Source organism: Myxocyprinus asiaticus, chromosome 13 (assembly GCF_019703515.2).
Source record: "Myxocyprinus asiaticus isolate MX2 ecotype Aquarium Trade chromosome 13, UBuf_Myxa_2, whole genome shotgun sequence".
NCBI lineage: Eukaryota > Metazoa > Chordata > Actinopteri > Cypriniformes > Catostomidae > Myxocyprinus > Myxocyprinus asiaticus.
This window is the reverse complement of record NC_059356.1, coordinates 39,285,060-39,296,904: the sequence shown is the minus strand read 5'-3', so window position 1 is coordinate 39,296,904 and position 11,845 is coordinate 39,285,060. Positions and strand designations below refer to the sequence as shown.

Below are 11,845 nucleotides of genomic sequence, written 5' to 3'. Positions count from 1 at the left end.
CATCCAAGTTGAAATTCATCATGGTGAGGTCACGGGTGGCACCCAAAAAGCAACTCTCCACGCACGCCTTGAACTCTGTGCAGCATTGTCTGGACGTCAGCTTGCCAAAACACTGAACTCTGAACTTACACTTAACCTTAGACAGACACTCATGTGGTCAGACTCAACAACCGTGTTACACTGGATACAGTCTGAGTCATGCAACTACAAAGTGTTCGTTGGCACGGGAATCACAGAGATTCAAGACCTCTTGGATAGGAGAACTGGAAATACGTGGACTCCGAAAACAACCCTGCCGATGATATAACCCGGGGTAAGACCTATCGCTTGTCATAATTTGTTAAAGCAAATAGTCATTCCGTGCTTAACCGGCATATTAACAATTATTATAAAGAGCGCACGGCAGTGCTAAAGCATAGCGCACACACTTTGGTAACCTGACACCGCTTGTCAGTAGCAGCAGCGGCAGACTAGTTCGCTTTAATTGTTGCATTACAATATGCTCTTGTTTACTGTTGCATTATACGAGTTTAAACTTATCAGTATATGCACAGTCATTAACAGTGTTTATTTTGCCATGTCACATTCATATTGGTATATATATTTATCGTATTTAATTTGTCTTTCTATCAGAAACCACATATATCCTCATCCACACAAGTGAAGCTGTGTATGCATCGTATTATTCATTCCATAATAAATATTTGGATTCTAAACTTCACTCTGGAGAAGCTGCAGTTCTTTCTGACAGAAGAATTAGGCCAGTTGATGTACCACGATCCATCTATGCACAAAATATCTCACACCTTTTGTGTGCTGTCCAGTGCCAGTTCGTCTTGTTATCTAGTCGGTCCTGTATGAGTGTTCTTGTCGATCCTGTTCTCCAACCTGGTACGGTCAGGTCGGTCCTGATTCCCGTCATCCTCTGCCCCAGTTCTTGGATTACTTTTTCACCTACGGGGTGGTTTATGATTTCCCCCCTCGTGGGTGTCTGTGTATGTTTATAAAATGAAGTATTTTCGTTTTTTACTGTTTTAGTCTTTATGCATGAACTTTGTGGTTATTTTCATTTTTTTTCCATGCAATAAGACCAAAAACACAGATCGTTATCCGCGTGGTTTGTTTCTGGTGAAATACAATTACTGCCATATTTTAACCACGTGGGTATAGTGGAGAGACCCCACTGGCAATTTGTAAAATGAAAATTAGAGGGAACTGAAAGGGTGTGCATACAAATGATTACGTAAAAAACGAGTGAGAGAAATATGGAAATCACATGATCATCCCTCCCTCAAGTTAAAAACAGCACACTATGAGTTATTTAAGAGGAATTAAGCACTTTCGTTTGGTTTGCCCAGCCGCTTGAAGTAGAAAAGGTCCTACAAAGAAAAGCGCAGACACAATCGCAAATTCCTGAAGGACTTTTGACCTCTCAAAAGTGATAAAATACTCATTAGGATCGCTTTATGAATCATATACCATTTACAGACATTCTTATTGTCTTTGTCATTTTAACACACAAACCTAATGTACAACAGACCGTTTTTTAAAGGAACTGTCATTGTATTTAGGAAAATAAGTTATATCATTGTTTGTCCTTTCAGTCAAATAGAAGTGAATGCTGGAGTTGTTGAAACATAGACAAGAGCACTTTCTCACACACTGAGATTCTCCAGACCTGTCATGCCAGGCCTCTGCCCACCAAATGGACTTATTTCTTATATTCAAAAAATAGAACTGAAAGTTCCCTTACAGCATCAAACACTGTCACCAGGTGGCCGTTAAGTTGAGAAGCAAGCAAATTAGCCTTAGTGTGTTACTGATTTTTTTTTTTATCACAAGTACATTAGGTAACCTGAAACTATAAACCAAGAGAAAAAAATAATGGCAATGGCAAATATTTAAAAAGATTATCCCTAGCAATTGGGTGGAAAAACTAAAAAATCTTGATCTGATGGTAACATACCAGACACAGGTTTGATCAGTGAATTTCTACGATTTTCCCAGAATTTTGCGATTTCTGCTAAGGCTTTTTAAAATTGTTTTAAAGAGATTGCTGTTACACAGAGGAATCTAAGGGCAGTGAAATACTATAGAGCTGAGCACAGAAAAAAAAGATATTTGCCATAGACATTACCAAAAATTTCCAAAGGCCCAGAAATCGCTATTTAAAATATATTATCCTACTGATCAGAAACAGACCCAAAACATTAAAAAAGGAAAGACAGAGGGACACAGTGCTAAGATATATATCTACAAAATGTTTTATTTTACACACCATAAAAGTCAACATAAAACAAACAAAATTCATTATAATGACGAAAATTCTATAACCAAACTTCTAACTAAACCTAAATCTAACCTAATGTCTTTTATGATAAGACAAAGTACTTTGCCTAATAAAGAGGCTGAAAATAACGAAATGTTAGATTTACTCATTTATAAAGTTATTTATTGTGGATTCTCTGAAATATGAATTTATGTCACTGCAGATTCTTACTGATGGCGGTGGTGGAATAGGTTTCCACAAACCAACTGTGTCCTTATTGCGGTGTATCAGCCACATAAAAGAGTGTACAGCCACGTAAAAATAGAAAGGAGGGATGTAAGATGAGTGACGTTGAAATAACCACAAAGTATACTTCTATGGTCAATACCAAAAAATGTGTGTATTTGTGATAATCACAGAGCATTTCTCTTGAACTCCTGGTCTCAAAATTCTGGTTTATAAATTGCTGGTTTTGTTCTCGTTCTGTGGTATTGAACCAGAGCACAGTCACAAAAGCTCTTAAAATCATTTCAACGTGCCATCATACTTATTCAATATTTTTGAAAAACCATCAGACTTGTTTCAGGGGATGTCATTTACCTGGCAGATATAGTAATTGCCTTTTTGTCAGCTTTCTGATTGGCTGGTGCTAAGCCACTGAGCATCTAGACAAGAGCTGAAAGTGACTGCCTAGACCCTCATAGCAATAGCTGACCCTAAAATACAATATCTTATGAATGAATTGCAACGGACTTAACTAAAGTTTGATTCATCTTGTACAAGATGTTATTTAACTGCAATAATTCAAATAATAAAGAAAATAGAAACATTTCTAATATAAAAGCAAATGGTGACTTTAAGGGATATTTCACCTAAAAATGAAAGTTCTCTCATCATTTACTCATCGTCATGCCATCTCAGATGTGTATGACTTTCTTTTTCTGCAGAACACAAGTTATTATTTTTAGAAGAATTTTTCAGCTCTTTAGGTCCATACAATACACTACACTAAAAAAATAAAGAAATAAAATAAAAAATAAAAAAGGCTTTAGATTCCAAAAGATTTTCTTATAAAATGAAGTAAAATGTTCTTAACTCCACAGCATAATATACAGTATATTCAAGTGAGTAAATTTAACTTCTGTTAAAACATAAACTTATACTTACAAAGCTGATGTACATGGTACTTAAACTTAGTAAATTTAGATGAATATTTTGCTTTCCTTATAAACACGTGTACCACATAACATATAAAAGACTTCCGCAGGGACTCGTTAATCTACGACCATTTTCTACCTAATTTACGATAGCTTTTGGAAACGGGCCACAAAGAACAATCTTAAGATATTCTGTCTGCTTATGCTTACGAGACATTTGGCAAACGAATCCCAGGCCTTAAGATATACACTTTTTTCTCAATATAATAAAACTAAATAAAAAACTAAATAAAAAAAATATGGACCGATTTAAAAATGTTTACCCATCCATAATCCTAAATCTTATTGAAAAACTGTGATTTGTCCTGTTGTCATAGGCAGTAAGTCAGTGTTTTATGCTTGTGTCCTATGTTTTTCTTAGAACTTTGACTTATACAAGGTCCAAAGTTTATAACTGAGCTTTGCAACACATGTTTCAGGATCAGAATCAGAATGAGCTTTATTGCCAAATATGCCAGAAGGAATTTTCCTTGGTGACAGTGACAGAAGCTTCCAGTGCACAAACAATACAATGAGACATAGATAATAATAATAATAATAATAATAATAATAATAATAATAATAATAATAATAATAATAATAATAATAAAATAGATAAAATAAAAAGCAAATAGAAATATAAGTATATATAGAAATACACAATAAGATATATATATGTACAAATCTGTTATATACAGTGCAAGGGAATGTAATGCAGAAGAGGGAGGATATGTTAAATAATATAACTGACTGCTGTGTCTTGCACGTAATTATAGTATAGTTTTTTAACTGTTCATGAGATGGATAGTCTGAGAGAAAAACTGTTCTTGTGCCTGAGCGTCGGCCAGAAGGCAACAGCATCTACATGTAGGAGGCAACTCATTCAAGCGCTCCTTAAAGTATTTATGTTCAATCAATCAATTTATTTTTCTGTGCAAAGTTATATCCAATTTTACAACTTCGTTGCCAAGACGAGGTAACGCTGTAAACCCTAAAAAATCCGTAAAAACGATGATTTAACGACTTTACAGCTCAAATGATACGCAAGATTTAACAGAAGTAGCCTACTAATGCAAGTGCTTTTTTAAAACTATCAGCTTCATATTTCTGCCTTCAAACCCTCCAAACTTTGGCCTCATTCACTTCCATTGTAAGTGCCTCACTGTAACCTCGATTTTTGGAGGGACGAGTCGAAATTATGTGGTAATCAACATTACGCCGCAAATGCTGTCAATTTAGCTTAACTTGTATTGAACCCGGAATATTCCTTTAAAGTTTTGGATACAGGTTTTGGAACAGACCCATAGACATTGTTTACACCTAGACTATTCGTTTCGGAACATCCGATCACAAGACTATAAACTAATAAACTGAGTCTAAAATAAAATCTTAATATTTTATACCCACCAAGTAGGCTTATATCATATTATATGATTTTATCTCGTTATTTCTCTTAACATCATTTTTTATCGATTTGCTTTGGACGCTTTCCATTTAACTATGAAGCTAATTTCACCAAAAGTCAAATGTAGCAAAAATCAGTGTTTGACAACACAATACAAGAGTTCAATACAATACAAGAAGTCACTGTATTTAAAATGTTTTTATTTAAAAAAAAACAAAAAAAAACAACAACAACAAAAAAAAAAAAATGTCAAGAAAACATAAAAACTAAAAAAATACAACAAGCTAAATATATGCAAGGACTATTTAACCTTTCTGACTGGGAACTGTCCAGTGCTGAATGGACTTGAAAATGGTGATGAAACATTGTGACGCAAATCGAAAGTGAAATAGACACGGGTTTTTCCCGTTACAGCCAACAGACTAAATACTCTGTCCCAGCCAGGCTAAATAAATAAATAAATAAATAAATAAATACAATTATATGAACAAATAGAGTTCTGGGTGCTCATAACATGATGTCGGAGTTTTGCGTCAGTATGAACTTCAGAGTGCGGAGTATCTCCTTCCTCACGATTTCCCATGCGCAGTAACTAAAACCCTGCACAGAAATGAACGACATTCAGCATAAGAATGTTTATAATAAAACACCAAACAGACTAAAGTTACATTGGTTAGGGATGCAAGCGTACCTTTTCTTTCACAACTGTGGATATGATCTCGAAGTAAGCTTTGAGTGCAACATCTCTACTAGGGAAATCCTGTGTCGCTTCAAACTTATTCATCACCTATGTTGGCACACACACACACAGTAACATAAAAAAATAATGCTGATTGGCACAAGGGCAGTTAGACGTTTTAAACAATCAGATGTGAGGAGTCTAGGCAACACTTACGCATTTGCTGTCCTCAATCTGGCGGTATATGATGTTTTGAAAGTCATCCAGTTTTGCGCATTCCACTGGTCAGGAACACCATCAGTAACGAGTATCACCAAAGTGTTTATTTAGTGCTGTGTTGAATTTTGAATTGTCTGTCAGAAAAGGTAAACAGTGTTCAAAGACAAGACCAATTTCTCTATGAAGATTAAGCACAAATTTTAGGTTTTTAGCAGGGCGGCAGGACCCATCACGGTAAAATATTAAAAGATACACAAGGCACCATTCGGGGTTCCTCAGCTGCCACACCGGCAGAGCCCTCTGGAGATCCTCCAGACACCCAATAAAAGAGCCTCAAATACCTAATTTACGTACTCAATGAACTTCAAGACATTTCAAGAGTCTCAAACCTTTTAATTATGATGGGGTTACTGAAAAACAGACAGACAGACAGACAGACAGACAGACAGACAGACAGACAGACAGACAGATAGATAGATAGACAGATAGATAGATAGATAGATAGATAGATAGATAGATAGATAGATAGATAGATAGATAGATAGATAGACCACAGATTAGCTAAAATAGAAAGGAAGGAAATAGAAAGTCGAAAGCGCTACGGCTCAAAGAAACGGTTGCTGTTGTGGTTTAATCTGTCTTTCCATCCTCTATTTCTATTTCGATTATCATGGATCAATGCTGTATAAAATGAACGATTGGAATCTCTTTCATCACACATAGTTTCAACAGCCTTCGTGACAAAGTACCATTCTTAAAGCTCTTTCTTTTACTTTGACTTACTTCGTGATCCCCGATCTTGAATTAATCTACAAAATGGCACTTGTACATTTTATGTTGCTGTGTTCATTTCTTATATATTCGCAAGTTTGTTCAATGCCAACAAAGTGCATTATTCGGTGGGACCTTGTGGAGTCATCTCACAATCTACTTGAGAATATGGTATGTTGAGTTTTTATTTGTATTCTCTTCCTTTTCTTTCATTACTTGGTTCACACATGTCCTAACCTATGCCCTGTCTTTGTTTATAGGGAGGCCTTTTCCCTCGTGAATGCTTGGAAGAAAAAGACGAGATAACGTTTCCTAAATCTGCTCTGCAATCAAACGGCTCAAATCAGGTAAAATCACAACAAATCAAGACCATGACCATTCCATGCATTAGTTCCAAGACATAATTAAATGTTTTAGATGATGTAATGTTGTCTAACTGCTCTTGCTTATTGATGTGCAGAAAATCGCAGTGTATACAATCATGGAGCACATTGACTCTTTGTTTGCAAATGAGACCCATCCTGGATCCTGGGTGCCGGAGAAAGTGGATGTTTTCCGGCACAAAGTTTATCGCTTAAAAGAAGATAACAAATGCGTAAGGGAAACATACATTTATTACTGCAGTCTGTTATATTTTCTGTTATACCTATTTTATTTTCATTCTATTGCATGGATGTGTGAACACACCTGTAACGATGTAATAATTACTTATTCTTGGGCAGGTTTTGGGGAAAACGCACGGACCCGTGGATGATTTTCCTGCAATAGACAATGCCCTGAGAAACTATTTCGAAGAATTGGCCACTCTTCTTAGAAACAAGGTACCATTCGATTTGTAGCCTTCTCAAACACATCTCAGTTAAATACAAAATGTACAGCTCACATCAATTGCTATCTTCTTTTCTCTATCAGGATTACAGTTTCTGCGCATGGGAGGTGGTTCGAAAAGAGCTCCTGAGTGTTCTTAATGACATCCTCCAGCTAAACTCATCCAAATAGCAATTTTCGTAGTCAAATATGCATTTATTTATTTATTTATTTATTAAAGTGATTAATTAAGTATTTAATTATTTATTTACCTATTTGTGTATTTATTTGATTATTTATTGGTTACTGATTGTTTGTTTGATTGCAAGGAGAAAAACAGTATTTGTAGTGTCTGTGTTCTTGTCAGTAAAATGCTACATTTATTTCTAAGTTGTCTTTTTCTGATGACAGAGATAAGGCTATACACTAAACATTCAATAAAACTGACGACACTGAAGTACTTGTCTGAGTTTCATTCACTGGCGTTTGAAAAAAAAAAAAGACTAGTAAGATTTACTTAATTTTTTTAGCAAGTTTTTGCACACAGTTTTTCTAAGAAAATGTTAACTGTATAAAATGAAGTAAAATGTTCTTAACTCCACAGCATAATATACAGTATATTCAAGTGAGTAAATTTAACTTAACTTCTGTTAAAACATAAACTTATACTTACAAAGCTGATGTACATTGTACTTAAACTTAGTAAATTTAGATGAATATTTTGCTTTCCTTATAAACACGTGTACCACATAACATATAAAAGACTTCCGCAGGGACTGGTTAATCTACGACCATTTTCTACCTAATTTACGATAGCTTTTGGAAACGGGCCACAAAGAACAATCTTAAGATATTCTGTCTGCTTATGCTTACGATATATTTGGCAAACGAAGCCCAGGTCTTAAGATATACACTTTTTTCTCCATATAAAGAATATATATATATATGGACCGATATGTAACAGTTTACCCATCTATAATCCTAAATCTTATTGAAAATCTGTGATTTGTCCTGTTGTCCTGGGCAGTAAGTCACTGTTTTATGCTTGTGTCCAATGTTTTTCTTAGAACTTTGAATTAAACAAGGTCTATAATTTATAACTGAGCTTTGCAAAACATGTTTCAGGATCAGAACAGAATGAGCTTTATTGCCAAGTATGCTTCCACATACAATTACTTTTTCTTGGTGACAGAATTCTCCAGCGCACAAACAATACAACAATGAGACATAGAAAATAAAAATAAAAAAACAGAATAAAATGAAAAGTTAATAGAAATATAAGTATATATAGAAATGCACAATACGACATATATATATATGTTTATAGATACGCGTGGTACGATGTATATCATTCAACAAAACATTATAAAAAAAATGAGAAACCAATGTGTACATGTGTGATCATTGCATGATTTTCTAATGTCATGCTGCAACTTACAGTAAAACGAATAATTCACATTCGATCAGGACAGTGTTTCAAAAAGTTCCAAAACCTAGTGAGCTGCCTTGCTGTCTCCTACCTTCTAAAGCAGCTGTTCCTTACTGAAATGAAGCCAAGGATTTGGAACGCTCTACATGTAGGCGGCAACTCATTCAAGCGCTCCTTAAAGGAATGTTCAATCAATCAATGAATCAATCAATCAATCAATCAATCAATCGATCAGTCAGTTTATTTATATAGCACAATAGAAACAACAGTAGTTGACCACTGTGCTGTACAACCATAATATAAGAAATATCTCAAAAGTACATCACATAAATACATCACCAAAATACATCAATATAGCTATGCTGTACAAACCGCAATGCAAGATAAAGAGGTACATCAAAGCACATAAATTATATAAGTTTACACCTTTGAACTCTAAGGACAATAGTAAGCCTGCGCAAAAAGAAATGTTTTTAAATGAATGAAATTTGTATGTTCCGGGTTCAACACAAGTTAAGCTCAATCGACAGCATTCGTGGCATAAAGCTGATCACCACAAAAATGTATTTCGACTTTTCTTTAAAAAAATAAATAATAATAATTACAAGTACTAATGGAAGTAAACAGGTCCAATCCTTAAATATTAAAATACTCACTGTTTCAAAAACATAGCCACAAGACATAAACAATATGCTTTTTAACATGATTTTAGTGTGATGAAATCACTCATTTACCCTTTCTGTGTAAAGTTATATCCAATTTTACAACTTCGTTGCCAAGACGAGATAACGCTGTAAACCCTAAAAAATCCGTAAAAACGATGATTGAACGACTTTACAGCTAAAATGATACGCAAGATTTAACAGAAGTAGCCTACTAATGCAAGTGCTTTTTTTAAACTATCAGCTTCATATTTCTGCCTTCAAACCCTCCAAACTTTGGCCTCATTCACTTCCATTGTAAGTGCCTCACTGTAACCTCGATTTTTGGAGGGACGAGTCGAAATCATGTGATAATCAACATTACGCCGCAAATGCTGTCAATTTAGCTTAACTTGTATTGAACCCGGAATATTCCTTTAAAGTTTTGGATACAGGTTTTGGAACAGACCCATAGACATTGTTTACACCTAGACGATTCGTTTCGGAAGATCCGATCACAAGACTATAAACTAATAAACTGAGTCTAAAATAAAATCTTAATATTTTATACCCACCAAGTAGGCTTATATCATATTATATGATTTTATCTCGTTATTTCTCTTAACATCATTTTTTATCGATTTGCTTTGGACGCTTTCCATTTAACTATGAAGCTAATTTCACCAAAAGTCAAATGTAGCAAAAATCAGTGTTTGACAACACAATACAAGAGTTCAATACAATACAAGAAGTCACAGTATTTAAAATGTTTTTATTTAAAAAAAAAAAAAAAAAAAAATCAAGAAAACATAAAAACTAAAAAAATACAACAAGCTAAATATATGCAAGGACTGTTTAACCTTTCTGACTGGGAACTGTCCAGTGCTGAATGGACTTGAAAATGGTGATGAAACATTGTGACGCAAATCGAAAATGAAATAGACACGGGTTTTTCCGTTGCAGCCAACAGACTAAATACTCTGTCCCAGCCAGGCTAAATAAATAAATAAATAAATAAATAAAATTACATGAACAAATTGAGTTCTGGGTGCTCATAACATGATGTTGGAGTTTTGCGTCAGTATGAACTTCAGAGTGCGGAGTATCTCCTTCCTCACGATTTCCCATGCGCAGTAACTAAAACCCTGCACAGAAATGAACGACATTCAGCATACGAATGTTTATAATAGTTATTTAATAACTACGTAACTGCAGGGAGGGCAGGGTGTGCAGTCGCCCCAAGGCCGGGGTGAGAGAGGGCCCGCAACAGTCGACCAAAAGAAACCATAAAAATGACCGCAGGCTCGAGGGGTGTTTAAAAAGGACCAAGGTTCTTTGCACTGGGGCACGCAAGATCCAAGTTACCCCACTGGTTGTGTTTATATTTGACACTTTCCATACTTTAATTTGACCAAATATATATCAAGCATGAAATGTTTCCATTTAGGCAGCACATATCCAAGGTGAGTAATATAACTGCCATTTCAGTCAACATAAGATGCTTATAATTGACCTATACATTATACAATCTTCCAAAACAGGGTGAACATTACTGATTTGATCTTGGAGTGAACCTAATTTATCTTTATGGGAAGTCTAGTGTAACTGTGTTCTGAGTTTATTATGCTATATAATAAACTCAGAACTATTTGTGGCATATGGTTGGTAAAAAATGTCTGTGTGTTTGTGACAAAGACCAAGCATTTTTCTTGTATTCCTGGTCTTGAGCCTACAACCTCAAATCAGATCACAACCACAAAAGCTTGTAAACTATTTTAAACTTGCCACCATACTTTATCAACATTTTTATTTTGTTATTTTGACAAAAATAAACTGCTGTTGATATGAGCATTTGTCTTAAGTGATGTACCGTTAAGGTCACCTAGACAGTGGTGTAGGGCTGGTTAAAAAATGTTGCAGTTTCAAATGCTGTGTTTTAAAGTTTTGGTTTTGAAAGCTGAGCAGAGAAAAGAACTGTGTGTCAAGTTGGTACCTTGTGCAATGTGTACATACGTTGATACCAGATCTTAATTTCAGCCCAACATAAAGTAGCTAACAAAGCTGAAATGCCATGTCACCTTAAAGCAAGTCTGTATAGCTTGAATTCTTGAAGTCCCAGGACAACATTTTTGTGGGACACCCACCCCTCTCGAAGGAGACCCCAATTACTTGTTCTATTAAATACTCAAGACTTCATTAAAGGTGCACTCAGTAACTTTTTGCTTGTGTCATCTTGGACTTACAATGACACCTAGTGGTGTGGATGCAGCATCATTCAAAATCAATAGTTTTCCTGATGCCATTGTAGAAATTCACATTCAGCCATAATTGATTTAATCCAAGCATGAAAGCATCCAATAACAAGACTGTTAATGAGACTAAGCGAGTAGTACTCAGCTGGTCATGTGATTCTAAAATGGTAGCTCCCA

The 11,845-nt window shown here is 35.0% G+C and overlaps 1 protein-coding gene across 1 annotated transcript; it reads left to right on the top strand.

The window, feature by feature from the left end:
- Nucleotides 1–6,584: 6,584 nt before the first annotated feature.
- Nucleotides 6,585–7,549, top strand: LOC127450539 (interferon alpha-13-like). Its single transcript, XM_051714762.1, has 5 exons — nucleotides 6,585–6,710; nucleotides 6,800–6,886; nucleotides 7,000–7,134; nucleotides 7,262–7,360; nucleotides 7,452–7,549. Exons 1-5 carry the CDS (start codon nucleotides 6,585–6,587, stop codon nucleotides 7,536–7,538), a joined length of 534 nt encoding a protein of 177 aa, XP_051570722.1. The 3' UTR covers nucleotides 7,539–7,549.
- The last annotated feature ends 4,296 nt before the right edge of the window (nucleotides 7,550–11,845 follow it).

Coding starts and splice junctions, on each gene's coding strand:
- LOC127450539 (XM_051714762.1), top strand. CDS start 6,585: ATGGCACTTGTACATTTTATGTTGCTGTGTTCATTTCTTATATATTCG. Junction 6,711..6,799: donor ACAATCTACTTGAGAATATG/GTATGTTGAGTT, acceptor CTTTGTTTATAG/GGAGGCCTTTTCCCTCGTGA. Junction 7,361..7,451: donor CCACTCTTCTTAGAAACAAG/GTACCATTCGAT, acceptor TTTCTCTATCAG/GATTACAGTTTCTGCGCATG.